The sequence below is a fragment of the Nanorana parkeri genome, unplaced genomic scaffold, assembly GCF_000935625.1.
Source record: "Nanorana parkeri isolate BGI_ZX_2015 unplaced genomic scaffold, ASM93562v1 scaffold886, whole genome shotgun sequence".
Taxonomy (NCBI): domain Eukaryota; kingdom Metazoa; phylum Chordata; class Amphibia; order Anura; family Dicroglossidae; genus Nanorana; species Nanorana parkeri.
In genome coordinates this window covers 621,331-636,594 of record NW_017307154.1, presented here as the reverse complement: position 1 = coordinate 636,594, position 15,264 = coordinate 621,331, and the positions used below count along the sequence as shown (strand labels likewise).

The window sequence follows — 15,264 nt, the reverse complement described above, 5'->3', positions numbered from 1 at the left end:
AAAAAGGAAAAACAGATCACTCCTGCACACACCATAGACCCTGCACAGCCCACCAGAGACCCTGCAGAGCCCACCTGAGAGTGACACTGCAGAGCCCACCTGAGAGTCACACAGCAGAGCCCACCACAGACCCCCAGAACCCACCTGAGACCCTGCAGAGCCCACCAGAGACCACACACAGCCGACCCAAGACTCTGCACAGCCTACCTGGGACCCCGCACAGCCTACCTGAGACCCCGCACAGCCCACTTGAGACCCTGCAGAGCCCACCTGAGACCCTGCACATACCAGTGACCCTGCACGGCCCACCTGAGACTTCACACAGACCACCTGAGAGTGACACTGCAGAGCCGACCTGAGACCCTGCAGAGTTCACCTGAGACTCTCCACATACCAGAGACCCTGCACAGCCCACCTGAGAGTGACCCTGCAGAGCCAACATGAGACCCTGTGCAGCCCACTTGAGACCCTGCACAGCCCATCATAGACCCTGCATAGCCCACCTGAGACCACACACAGCCCACCTGAGAGTGACCTTGCAGAGCCTACTATAGACTCTCTATGGTGGGCTCTGCAGGGTCTCAGGTGCGCTGGTTGGGGTCCCTTTCCCTGCACACCTCTTATCTGTAAGCCCCGGCCTCCTCCACCTCAGCTGCTGGGACCCGACTTCCTGATGGGCAACCCCCTGCCCTCCTGGATCAAGACTACTCTATATCTCAGGAGGATACAAAGATTTATTAAAAGCTGATACAAATATATTGTAAAGGAGCTACTGCATTTGTCAGGCAAATAAGCCGTTCACCTCTTGCAGTAGCTGCAGACTCACCCAGTTGACCCAATCACAAGTGTGAATGGGGCCCAAATGGCTTATTTATCTATTGCTATTCTATTGCTAGCATATATCTTTTTCAATATCCTGTTGAAAGTTAAAAGATAAACATACCAGTTAGAGCAGGGATTTTATGCTAACATTAACTATAAATGGCTTTTTACTGGTGGGCAGGTAGCTTCAGCCCTGCTGTCATTACCACTGTATGCCCTACCTCTTGCTGCTTTCTGAGTGCTTGTATAACTACTAAAGCTTTTACTGCAGCTGTACCACATTGCACTAACCATAGACAAATCAATATCTTAGCTTGAAGTTAACATTAAAGTTTTAGAACATTTAAAGTTGGTGGACAGGAGAAAGCCAGTTGTATAAGACAGAGGTGATCAGGTGATAATAAAACAAAAAAATAACCTAGATTTCCACTTTAAAAGTCTCACCTGCTCTTGTAAGTCTGGTGCACTTTCCATCTTCATGAGCGTCAAATGTGGTATAGAGCTTTTGTTTACCACTTTAAAAAGCTCTTTGTCTTTGAATGTGTTTTTTAAAGTATCTGCAAGTTAGTGACAGAAATCAACGTTAAAACAAATTTTGTACAAGATGTTTAAAGTATCCATTCTTAGCACTAAATATATGTGTAAAAAAAATAAAGAGAACTTTAAAAACTTTAAGAGAGAGTTGTACATGCTGTTTAGAATGTCAATAGAATGGGAATGGGAAGTACAGGTTACAAGAATATGTAACAGTTTAGAAAAAGTTTCTAGATGTTTGCTGTAGCACCCTTGAAGTATATAGAATATTATAGAAGAGACATGTCATGATATAGCAATGTCTGCCTATTCTTGCTAATTTAGAATTGTTTCAGGTGTTTTTTGAGGTTTTGTATAAGTGTTTTTTGCACGCATTTCAGGCTTGAACGTTCTTTTTATTGGTATTATTAAAAACAAGAATTTGGGGCATTTTTCCATATTTTGCAGGCATAGTAATTGGAGTCTATTGGGGCTAAAACGTTTGACACTGCCTTAAAAGAAGCTCATGTACTTTTTCGAGCTACAGGAGTTTTGTTAAAAGTGACATAATGTTTAGATGTAGAAGAGTGGTAAAAAAACACCCGGAGAAAATTGATGGTAACTTGGGGAGCAGAGGCTCTAAAAGGGAGGATTTCTGGTAAAGGGGCAACAGTGAGGTGAGTGCAATACTAAAGATGACAGTAGAGGAACAGAGAAAAGGGTTACATAGGAAGGATAACATTTGAAAGTAGAGCTGAGAAAGGGGCAGTGCAGAAGTGAGCAGTAGAGCTGACATAGAGGTAATGCAACTACATAATTTGAACACTAGATGTCCTCAGAATAATAGATCTCATAGTCTTGATTTTTGTAGCTGTGTTCTTTGGGCACTAGATGTCCCTATTTAATCATGAGCACTTTATTGTGTCTTTGAATATACAGAATTAGTTGTGGAACACATTTGTAGCTTCTGACAAAGCGGTATATACCTGCAAAATGCAAGTGCAAGGACTCATGCACAGGGGTCTATAGAAACACTCAATGTCCTGCTGGCAGAAGCTGGCAGCAAGATTCTGCGTAAAATGTTGCGAGTACGCTGTATGTCTGTAACAGTCGTTCAAGCTCACAGTGTTAATGCAGCCCTTAAATCATTATCCACAATGTGTAGCCTGCAGCACCTATACCACTGATTACACACTATTGATGTTTAGATTTTGGCCCTGAACGAGTCATTCACTCATTGGCAGTGGTGCATGTACAGAATGACAGGCATTTAGTCATTCATGAATTCATAAATAACTGTCGGAGGTCAGTCAGCAAATGCACAGCCGTAAATAAATAAACAGGCATGCATCCTTAATTGCTAGAAAGCAGGTGGCCTGCACCACCTAGAGTCCTTTGTTGCTAGGATGCAGGCCTTCGCTGGAGCCACCTAGCTTCCTAGCAACCAATAACGCACATTTGCGCAATACGTTGTATGCTTGCAAAATGTTGCACAAACATTGAACTAATTTAAATAACGCTGCAATTTACCAAATTACATCCTAATCTAAATGTTGTTTCCTTATCTAAGACTTGAGACGCTCAAAATGTGGAGATATTTATCACTATAGAATGGGACTACGCAAGCACGACCAGTAGGCATATAATATTGCCCAGAAGTAAGTAAACAAAGCTTAGCCTGAGGAGGCCACTACTATGATATTAAGGTAAAAAATAGGTTCAGAGAGGTGAGGAACAACCAAAAAAGACACCCTATAAGAACATACAGCATGCCCTTTAAAGGCTGGCCCACAGCCGAATAGAAACAGCTGCTTTTCAGGCACATTCTGACTATATGCTTCCCCTAGCAATATTTCTCAATTTGTGAAGTTCCAGTTCATATGCTTATACAGGCCTTCTTCTGACGGAGAAAATAGCACACAGTACTTCTCTAAAGATAAAGCAGTCCTGTTAGCGATGCCACACCAAATACTATTTTTGAAGCATCCTGGTAACAGAATGGAATATTGAAAGGGGTGCAACATAATAACAGGATACCGGACTAATAGCATTACTTGGAATACAGAACTTACCGTAAATTATCAAATTAATTTTTTTGTGGCATGCTCTTACCAGTAATTTCTTTAAGCTTAGCTTTGGAAGCATCTTCAGCTATCTTTGCAAAGACAACTTGACTATTAAAATCAGATACACCAGGGAACTGAAGGACCAAGTCTTTTCCCTGCAGAATGTGCTCAATCTTCGCCTTACTCTCCAAAAGTGCATCAATCGCTCTAGGAAAAAAGAAACTAGATAAAAAAGCATGTCAGCACAGAGCAACAGTTGTATTGTTTTTTTCCCTTCACTCCCTGGCCACTCCATTCGGGAACAAAGAGAAATAGGTGATCATGTGTATTCTAAAGTGACATTAAAGTCACAATTCTTTTCCTCCCCTCACCACGCTGCTTTAAGGACCTACCTTGAATGATGCCTCTTGATCCAATCATTTTCTTCCTTCCATTTTTATTCAGAAATCCCACAATCACTGGTGCCGGTCTTTGATCCAGCGCTGACTGCTGTGTATTTTGTGTCCCACGGTGTCTGTCCGACATGCACTCTCCCAACTGCATGCATTCACCTCCACTGTATCTCTCCTCTTCTCTCTGCCTAAGATCTCTACTGCGCATGCGCCCACCCATCATTCTGCTCGGCCGCTCGAGAAACTCCAGATATTCAAGCTGGAACGAGCGGTGGGGACACAGGTAAGTAATTACCTTCTTGGTAACTTTTTTTTCCAATGTTTTTGCATATATATCTACTGCTTGCTAGATGAATTTTAGATGAATCCTAAGAGAATACAAGACACACTCGGCATGTGAGCACATCAATTCAGGTGCTTGGGCTTAGACTGAATTCATATAGAAGGGTCTAGAACCAGTTAGGAGACATACTGTCTCATAAATGTAAAATTTATTGTAAGTTGCAGTGAAATAGACCTTGGCAGCCAATCATATTGTAGCCCATGTGGTTCTCTTAAAAGGGGCCTGTAAGCCTCTGTTCTTTAAACTACCTGTTGCTTCTTCCAAGCTGCAGTTGTTATTATTAAACCTGCTATATGAAGATTCTACCTTATCCAGTCTTTTGATATTTACTCCCATGACAACACTGGTGATTGGCAAATGGCTTACTGGGATTGATCGGAAGTTACACAGTGCTCTTCCTGGCTCCACAGGGCAACAGAGTTGACTTGCATTTGACCTGCTTCAAGCTGCTTTTGCATTTCATAGACTTTTTATGGAGAGAAGGAATTCTGACCCTAAAATTGCCTCATGGCTAGGTTTCCCACCTGGGATTTATTTTTAATGTATTTAATAGAAAAAAATATTATAAGGCTGGTACTTTTTTCCCCAGAAAGTAGCAACCTTATCGTCGACACAGGTCCTTAAAGCCAGCCTAATAATTTCCCCTTCATGTTTGAAGTGAACAATTTTATGTGTTGCTTGTAGTGAGCTTATCTCTTCTCCTCATGTGAGTGCAGGACTCAACAAGGAGAAAAGCTGGTCTCTGTTGGCAAAATACACAAATTTTATTTCAGTTACTGTTATACATGAACTCCAGGTACCACCATTCAATAACAAAGAGGGCCCATCTACTCCCTCATCAAAAGGTAGCAAGTATTTAGTCCCCTGGTGCCCAACCTGAGGCCCTTTGGTGTTTGAAGTGCACTTCTCTGCAGCAGCAGTCAGAAGAGGGAGCAGTAAATTGTAAAGAAGTCTTTCGTAAAAGTAATCTCTAACAGTTTAATATAACATGTCCATTTCCTCTAGTAAGTCTTTAGTCTATGACAATTTTTTGTAGTATTACATATAATGAATAATATGTATGACCCTTTGGAGACATTAAGGGGTTCATTTGAGGCCTGTTATATCTTATAACTTAACAACAACTGATTTAGGCCTTGTTCACACAGGCAGTGGACTTTACCGCCTCTCTGAAAAGCAATCCGCGGTTGATCACTTTTCAGAGAAGATGATTGATGGTGTTCAGGAGGCCGCACCCAAATGTTTGGCACACAGTTGCGGTGTAGTCCCACTGATTTCAATGGGCACAGTTTGCAAGTGGCACCATGACAGGGCGAGTTAAATTTGCCACAATGCAAAGTGAAGCATCAAAGCCGCAGCAATGTATATTGATGTATACCATCTGCCATGTAGGTAAGCAGGAGTTAGGGTCTGTTTTTACCACCCCTTTATCGTCTGTGTGAACTTAGCCTTAGTCCACCGGTGGAAAACTTCAGCCCTCCAGCTGTGCTTTAACTACAAATCCCAATATGCCACTGGGAGTCATGCCTGTAACTGTCAGTAAACAGTTGGGTGGGTCGGAGTTGTCCACCCCTGCCTCAGTCCCCTGAGCTTCAGCCAAAGATTTGTTTTTGTTTTGATTTCAGTTTTTCTTGAAGCAGAAAAATAATGAACTATGAACATTTTTTTTCTGCAGCATAACCCTTACTTACATGCTCACATCTTCTTCTCTGGTTATTTGCATCAGACACAGTGTAATGTGAAATGAGCCCTTCGTTTTCATCACTGAAGAGAATCTGCCATACTTCTGTATAACACTATCTTGAAAAATCCGGATGCTTTAGAGAATCTAAGCATGAAAATACAGTGACAGTTATCTTCTCTAAATTCTAACCTTCATAACCTAATGCTAGCATTGCACATTTCAACTGGAAACAAATGAATGTAATGGGAGCCACAAATGTTCTTGAATGTTTTTACATCAACTTCTTTGTCAGTGTAACATCATGCACAATCTGAATATACTGCCTAATACTTAACAGGGGTAGTGATGTCACAGAAAACTCCATCAGAGTGAATCTCCCCTGCCGGGATATTGTATTCTGGCAGCTATGGGCCTGCAGCTTTGTGAATTTAGTCACTGGATTGAATTGACTGCAGTTACAGTTTGGCTAACATTTTTCAGCCCAGTTTCTTCGACATAAGACAATTGAAAAAAATTACTTCTGTTGAATGAAATGGTGTCACCCACAGTGCGATAAGGCGGCCCACAGCACAAATTTTGAGCTGTGTATTGCCAGCTTTCATTGGTGTATCCAGGGTTTGGCACATACAGCACATGCCCTGGCCACCACTTGAATGGCGGGGGGTGCAGCTCCGTGGGTCAGCAAACGTTCGCTGACCCACGGAGACAGCAGACTTTTTTCTCTCTCCACCCCTCTTCCATACACATCTCTCTGCCTGCCTCTTAGCAACCAGTGACGCTCTGTCCAGTGTGCCGCTCAGTTCCTGGCAACCAGTGATGTCACTGGTTGCCAGCAAGGCGCAGTTTAATGGTCCAATCGGTTGCCCAGCTCCTGGCAACCCGCCTAGCTCACTGGTTGCCAGGAGCTAGGCGGGATGCCAGGGGTGCAATTTGTTGTAGATATGCCTCTTCCAGCTTTACTCCTTAAGCTGGAGTCTGAGCAGTGAGAAGGCGAGGGTTGCGCTCCATCCTCTTGGATCTCACAGCTGGGGGAGACCCATTACGGCACGCATTCAGACACAACTAATGTCTGCAAGATAAATTTTAGAATAACATTCAGCTGGGGTTGAGCTTCCGAAACCAGTTACCAAATAGTCTTCTGGCATTTCCAATCTCCCTGGCTGTCTCTCCACTAAGTATAGATGAATCATCAGGAAAATCAATCCCTATATACCTATCCTTAGCGATGTTCAGATCAGGTTCTCATTTGGAGAAATCAGCCTTATAATTTCAGGTTCTCAGACATTTGGTATGCAGGAATGCATTTTTGGTATTTGTTATGGAAATATCCAAAGATCAGACTATATCAGGCTGTGAATGTGGCACCATATTTTCCACTGTCATGGCGCAGCACTCACTAGGGTGAAATAACAATGGGAAATATGTCAATTTTGTGGTGTAAGCGTTGGCACATTTGCCTTCCACCAAATGAACATGTTATAAGACGAGACCTATGTTGCTGCACCAGCTGCACCACTTTAGAAGTGCTGTGCAACAGTTTCTATAAATGTCTGCTCATATACACCAAAATAATTATGCAATTGCATATTGTACTGTAAATGACATTTCAAGCAAGCAAGAAATCAATGAGTATGTATAAACAACACAATAGAATGTACTCCAGAAGGGGTGTGGGAAGGTCAATGGAGGGAGGAAAAACCTAGAGAGGGGAGGGGGCAAGGGGATAGGAAGAAGGGGGGGAGAGAGCAGGCATCCGCAGCACAAGGCACCATTGAAAACCTTGAAAAGAGTAACATAAATATATCAGTCATCTATAGTGAGAGGCATTCTTTGTGTTTAAAGCTGAACTCCAACTATATATTACATTGGTCCTGGTTGCCACAACATATATATATATATATAGATCTATGTATAGATCTATATATATATTATACCCATTTGGTCCTCTGGGATCCTAGAAAACACTGTAGTAGCCAGTGCTACTGCAGTATTCTACAGAATTCCTGTGGGTTCAACAGGTACAAAATATATATACTTTGTACAAAGCAGGACCAATGTAAGTGTACATAAATATTTATAGCTGGAGTTCAGCTTTAAAGTGATATTACTGTCACAAGTTTTTTCATCTATTTAAAATACTGATTAAATCAGTTATAATAGATGCTGCTCCTTCATGTTTATACATTTTAGCTATGTGCAGGATCAGCTGGTCCCCTGAGCACTGGCCCTGATATCCTGTATTGGGATGGCCCCTTTCCCTTGCAGGGTCCTATAGAGCCACGCATGTTTGTGATAGTAAGCTGTGTGTGTCTTCACAAACACACAGACACAGCAAGACAAGACACCTCCTCTTGAATACTGAAAAATGGCCTGGCCAGGAAGGGGGTCTAAACACCTGGTCTTGAAGTGGTTAAGATAGTAGATGCACAGCTTCTGCAGACTGCTCTGCCCCTTGTGATCTTGTACTGGGCAGGAAGTTCAGGGAAGCAGAGAGAGTTGGAGCCAACTATTTGGATGTAATGCTTGGTCAAAAATGTCAAAGAAATACTTCGGTGGGCAATTTATTTTTTGTTTGATCTAAATGCATTATTGAAAAAAAGTTGAGCATTTAATACTACTTTAAGATATTGGTGATGGCTCATTGACTGTGCCTATATTCAGCACTTGTGGACCTATACTGTGGCATATACAACACTTTGAGCAGGATGAGGTGCTGTACTATACATTCAAGATATACCTTTTCATTTGTAATGGGCAGAGAAACAAAATAATTGGCAACCAAGGGCTTCTTTTTCTTTTTGCCTCTTTGATTTGAAGCCATCATTTTGGAGGGTTTCTTTTGCCTCTTTTATGAGTTACTAAAAAACAAAAACAAAGATTGTTTAGTATACAATGTATCACATCAAAGTATAGTGTGTTTTTCTTAAACTTAGCATTGTAGGGAACCACAGTGTTTTTTGTCGGGTTGATCCTCTTAAAACCCTTGTGGTACTCTTCCCATGGAGATAACAGTTCATGTGCCTAGGTTTAATTCTATAAAAATACATACAATTAAAACCCAACTAACAAGGAGCCAGAACAAATCAGGTAAACCGACAGTAGGATGTTTTCATTTTAATTTAGTAATTCCATTAATGACATACATAAAAAGGACCTTTACCCATATCTTTAAAATAACAACAAACACGCCTTTACAAATGTTTACTAATGACAATCTACAAACACATACTTCTAGATAATTGCTGGCTTTGTATTCTTTTTCTTCCCCAGTCCTCTGACAGTGGCCATGTTTACTAAGGGCACATTACTAGCTCTCCTATTAGTTCCTGGATTTCAGGCACATGTGACTAGGACTGAAGTCATTTTGCACATTCAAAGCAGGAAGTGAATGCTCTGCAAGTGTAAGTATTTCATAATCACAGAATTTTACACCTGACATGTCTATGTTATTATTAATCATCATACATAGAGGGATGCATTGGTAGAATTTGATTTTTGAGTGTAAAGGTCCGCTTTAATGGTTATTTGTATATTTTAAATTCGCTACGTGTACCCTTCCTTGATTATTGCACAAGTGAGTTACTTTTCTGCAGATTTCTGCACTTTTGGTCTCATATGGGAATGCCTGTAAGCCCACGTTTTCCACGTTTGGCATGCATCCACATTTATTTCAATAGGTTTCTGTAAGTAGTGCATGTAGCAGAATCTGCAACATGCGTTCCACAAATGTGCAGGAAAACCGCTTATTTTCCTGGCCGTGTTTGGGGTGCCATTAACTAGTGCCAGTAACTAGCAATGGCACTGCAAGCACGTTCCGCGTTTGGTGTGTGTTTTGTGAATGCGCATCAAAGTGTGCAGTTTTTCCCACGTTTGGCCTGTGGTCACGGAAAGTGATGGTGTGAAAGGGGGCTAAACATGGGGCACAAGCTTTTTCACATTTTTTTTCGCACTTTTATAAGACTTTATCTAGCAGACACACCAAGATTTCAAAAAATATACCAGCCATATCCTTCCTAAGGCCTTGTTCACACCAAGCGTATTCCAAGAGCTGAGCAGAGCAGTTACAGACTGGATCAAACTGCGTCCAATGTATTCCAATGGTATTTTGGGCTCTAGTTCACACCGCAGCGTTCAGTTCCAGAGCATGTAAAAAAACTTCAGCAAGCCCTATTTTACCTGCTCTGGAATGCATGCAAATGCATCAAACATGCATGCAAACGCCCTGGAACACACTGAAAGCCCATTCTAAACTAAAACATTTTTATTTTTTTTTCCAAAAACGGCCCGGAACACAACAAAAACGCAGCACAACCCACTGCACTGCGTGTGCAGAAACTCATGCAGATCTGGTCTGCATTTGGTGTGAACAAGCTCTGTACCAATCCTTTACCTTGAGCAATATCGATTTTGTTGTTTTACACTATTAGGATAAAAACCATGTTTTAAAAATACTTATACTTGGTACCTACCCAATGCACATTTTCACTGAGTATTTTCAAAACATATATATTAAAAATATGCAGCAGGCACCAAATAAATAAAATACAATAAAATAATACATTTTGGCCTAACTTTATGAAGAAATTTGATTTTTATTTGATATTTTTTATAACAGAAAGTAGAAAATATCATTTTATTTCTGAATATTTGGTCTCCTTTTATTTATATATAAAAAAAAAATCAAATACCACTAAAAGAAAGCTATATTTGTGTAAAAAAAATGATATAAATTTCATTTGGGTACAGTGTTGTATTAGCGAGTAATTGTCAGTTGAAGTAGGGCAGTACCGAATAGCAAAAAATGGACTGGTCAGGAATGGGGTGGGGTTAAGCCTGTTGGGCTGAAGGGGTTAATGTCTGTTGATCCAAAACAATAACAGTTACTGCAGGCAAGCCTGGCTGATAGCATAGAGTATATAAAATACAATCAATCTCAGCTTGTGTACAAAGTCATGTAGGCAAGCCTGTAAGATGTAATGTAGATGTGCCACTCGCAATTACAGAGCCTATAAAAAATGATGATAAAATCACTGGACACGTGACAATAATAGTGCTGGACATTTTTGCTTGATAACCACTTGGGTCAAGGGTATTGTTGCCAATCACTGCCTTTTGCATTTAAATGCAGCACTGCTCAAATGCATGTGTTCTAATGCAAAACTCCATGAAAGGCTGGGTTTGATCTGCTTAGCTTGCAATGCAAACACATTCCAATAGAAGCTGCTGGTTCCAAAGAAAGCAACACAAAACAGGTCATATACACCCTCAGGACTGTCATCCACACGGCACTATTAAAGTAAACGGGCGTGCATTTTATGTGTGCTTCATGACATGACAAAATCATAACTTCATCTATATACATAAGCCCTTCGTGTATTAACCAGCAATTCTGTATACAAATCTGACAGGTTTATTTAAGAACAATGGTCCTAAATGTATGATGTAAAGTGAAGCAGTGGTGACAGATTGTGCATAGTTCTGAAGCACAACAGGGTGCAAATACTTTACAGCAAATTATTATTTAGGAATTACTAGTATCTTGGATTGGAACTGAAGCTGATGGAGGCAGCACCTGCCATTTCCCTGTGATCATATTAGACTCTGCAGCTCCTCCCACCCACCTCACAGACAGCAGGCACGTCACCACTGCCCAGACTATACCACCCACTCCTCCCTCACACCTGAGCACTAATTGTGATTGGGAGCATTACATATCACAGGGATTGCAAAAAAGTGATTTCAGGGAGGTACACTCTGCTGGCCTGGGTAATATAGCTGTGCTTTATGCAATTATGGGACCAAGACACTCTGGGGGGGTGAACCCCCCTCCCCCCTTATCTACGCCCCTGGTAAAAACATGCACACTGCTAGACAAAACTGCGAAAACACTGTCACCTAGGTGTGAGTGGAGGCTAGGTGGCAAACACAATGGAATTTCAGGACCAAAACTTTAACCCAGAGGTCCTAAGGACTCTAGCTGTTGTGGAACTACAAGTCCCATGCGGCATTGCAAGATTGACAGCTATAGACATGACTTCCAGAGGCATGATGGAATTTGTAGTTTCAGCACAGCTGGAGTGCCGAGGTTGCCTAACCCTTCTTTAGGCAATCAGAACACCCAGAAGTTAAGGTGCCCATACACCATGCAATCATCGGACAAAACTTTTCGTCCGATGATCGAACCGTCGTACGATTTTTGCACGGCGGTCCCATCCTGCCCCGATTATCGCAAGATTCAACCAACTGTCGTTAAAAAAACCACCTGGACGAATTTCGGTAATCAACTGCACGTATTTTTGTTTGTGCATGAGCAGTGTTAATCAAACGAATTTTGAGGTACGGAAACGCCACCAACCTTGCAAAAATTTACGATTGATCGAAGTTTTCTAACCTGCTGGATAGTCAAAAGTTAATCGATTGTACAGTATTTGCGGTTGTACACTGTCCATCAACCTTACGAATATCGGACAAAAACGCGATCGCATACAAAAATCGGCCGCATACAATAATCGTAAGGTGTATGGGCACCTTTTGAGTGGATATGACACTGGTGAAAGCTGACCCCTCTGATCACAAGACCTTTCAGGGAGTCAGGTCTTGTCTAGCATTCCTGTAAAGTTCATGCACGGTTCTACTTACATTGCTATTACCAGCTACGATGACAGAAGGCTGCAGCTAGAGAACGGCTCACCGGAAGTCCTCTAGTGTACTGCAAATGCGCAGAAGCAGAGGGTGGGGGGGAGCAGACACCGGGGAAGAGCAGTGTGTGCGACCTCTGAAACAATGTCGTTGAAGAAATAAAAGCGCAGTACAAACATTTGCTAGCTTTGTATACTCTTGTAGGCACATTTTTGTGCAGCAGATCTATTGTGTTCATTAAATACAAGCTATTATTCTGTAAAGGCTTTCTAAATGTAAAACAAAATTACATCTTTTTGAAAAAAAATAAAAAATACATGCACGCATCTTCATGAAAGAAAAAACTGTGCATTTATTTAATTATTTTTTTGCATTGGAGCCAGTAAAGCATTGTAACTGTGATCAGTATATTGTGGGTGCAATGCTTTGACTCCGGCAGACTCTTCCTCCAGTCATTTCCTCCAGCCGAATAAACAAAGATGTCCCCTGCACACCATACAGCAACCGAGACCTGAAGTAGTACTGGTGCTTGTAGTGATGTCCATGGATGGCGCCGTGTGTATACAGTGATAACAGCAAAGAGGATCACCAGCACTCATAAGATGAAATAAAGTAGTCTTTTTATTGAAGCAGCATGTCACATGTGTTGTATAGCCAACGTTTGGGAACCACGCAGGGTCCCTTTATCAGGGCAGACATAGTGACAGCCGGACACTCAGTTACAGGAATGGGAGGAAAAATGAATGGACTAAGGCCCCATTCACACCTAGGCATATTGTAATATGCGCGTCTGTCGATTTGCGGTAAAAAAGTCGCACAACCGTCGCACGATTCCAAAGGCTACTTGGCAGTATCCAAATGGAAAACGCCCTACAAAACGGCCCAAAGTAGTCCCGGGACCTTTTCAGGCGTGGGCCGTTTTGTAGGGCGTTAGGGACGGGCGGAAATACGGCGAGGTGGGAACGAGAGCATTGACTACAATGCAATTTATATTTTTGACCGTTTTGTAGAGCGTTCGTCGAGCGTAGAACGCCCTACAAAACGGTCAGGTGTGAACGCAGCCTTAAAGTGCAGTGACCTAATCGCTATTGAGAAGTACAAGTCCCATCTGCCACAGGTTTTAAGGTTAGAGGAGATTTAAACCCAGTCACAAAAAATATCTTAAAAGTGTTAACATGTTAAAGTGGAACTTTAGGTAAAAATTGAATTGTTTTATTGTAGAAGAGACATCCTTTATAGTATGTCTCTTCTAGTATACTATGTATATTGTGTCTAATACCTGAGAGTTTAAAATCTCTTCACCTTAATGAGATTTTCATATACTTGTTATTATATTTAATGGAAACCTGTGCTGAAAGAAATATGCAGCCAGAAAAATGCTGGTTGCCTGGCTGTCATGCTGATTACGTGACCTTGATGCCAGGGACTTGTGGTTTAGGGGAGGCAGGTGAGGCAGAGGCTCACCTACAGGGCTATTCACAGAAGGCTGAAGAGTTTGGAGAAGGTAGGAGGAGTGAACAATCTAGGCCAAAACAGCTGATTTGGAAACAATCTCCAATTCAGCTCACTTTCCAGTTCAGCTCTGTTGTCCTAGATTGTTCACTTCTCCTGCCTTCTCCAAACTCTTCACCCTTTTGTGAATAGACCTGCTAGTATTATCGAAGAAAAAGCTGACAGCTTTTTCTCCATTCAGAGCGGCTTATAACATGTTACACAGCAAAGGAAAACCTCCCCGCTGTGTAACCCGTCATGGACTGAGCACTGCCTGTTAATTACAGGCGGCGCTGCATCTAGCTTTTGACAGCTAATTTAGGTTACACAGCAGCGGGCTTCCCCACTGCTTGTGTAAACTAACATAGTGAGGCAAGACAGCTTCTACTTGGTGTTAAGGTCCCCACACACCTTACGATAATCTACGATAATCGCGGGGAATCACGCGATTGTATGATTATCGTAAGGTGTGTGGAAGCCGTGCGAACTCTACTACTGTAAGGTCGCACGACTTTTAACTTACGGACATGTTCGAAAACCCGCCGAGCATCGTACAATGTTCGGCGGGTTTGTGGCATGTCCGTACGATAAAAGCAGTACGGGCCGGTGTGCGCAAGCCCGTTCGGCATTGCGGTCATCGGAGGCCCGCCCCTCAGGGGGCGTGGCTTGCGATCATCGCAAGTACGATCTGCCTATGCAAGATAGGCAGATCGTACGTTTTTTTAAGTACCTTACAACCACCGCAAGACTGAAGTCTTGCGATGGTTGTAAGGTGTGTGCCCAGCCTTAGAGGCTTGAGCTCTGTGGATGGTTTAGAGCAGTGGCGCCCACAATTTTTCGTCTGGAGATCTACTTTTCAAATGACGAGCTCAATGAGATCTACCAATGAAAAAACACCTGCATTCAGGGGCGGGAGGGGGCGTGGTGGTGCATTGAAGTCAATGGCACCACAGCCAGGCACCGCAGCCAGACCCCTCGCTCACAGTGGGATCGCCTGCACCCAGAACCCAGGCACATTAGTGCCTGCGTTCCAGTCTAGTGCGATCCGCAAAAATGCTGCAATTGCAGATCGCAGTGGACCGGAATGCAGGCACTAATGTGCCTGCGTTCCGGGTGCGGGTGATCGCATTGTGGGCGGGGGGCATGGCTGCCGTACCAGGGAGTCACCAGTGCGTACTAGAGGCCCCGGCGTCCTGTCCTCCGGCGGTGCTCGTGTGGCCGATGTTGCACATGGGGAGAGATATCCCGCCCCTTTCCGTCTGCGGCGTCTGACACATTCAGCCGGCAGCCGCACCGCGGGAGCAGAGCCGTAGC

The 15,264-nt window shown here is 42.7% G+C and overlaps 1 protein-coding gene across 1 annotated transcript in view; it reads right to left on the bottom strand.

The window, feature by feature from the left end:
- LOC108794693 (A-kinase anchor protein 7-like) overlaps positions 1-8,587 on the bottom strand; it is a 12,500-nt gene extending 3,913 nt beyond the window's left edge. The window contains exons 1-4 of the mRNA XM_018565781.1: positions 8,558-8,587; positions 5,828-5,964; positions 3,448-3,608; positions 1,267-1,379 (exon numbers count right to left, since the gene is read on the bottom strand). Coding sequence (XP_018421283.1) covers positions 1,267-1,379; positions 3,448-3,608; positions 5,828-5,898 — 345 coding nt within the window. The 5' untranslated portion in view covers positions 5,899-5,964; positions 8,558-8,587. The remainder of the gene's footprint in view (positions 1-1,266; positions 1,380-3,447; positions 3,609-5,827; positions 5,965-8,557) is intronic.
- Positions 8,588-15,264: the final 6,677 nt, after the last annotated feature.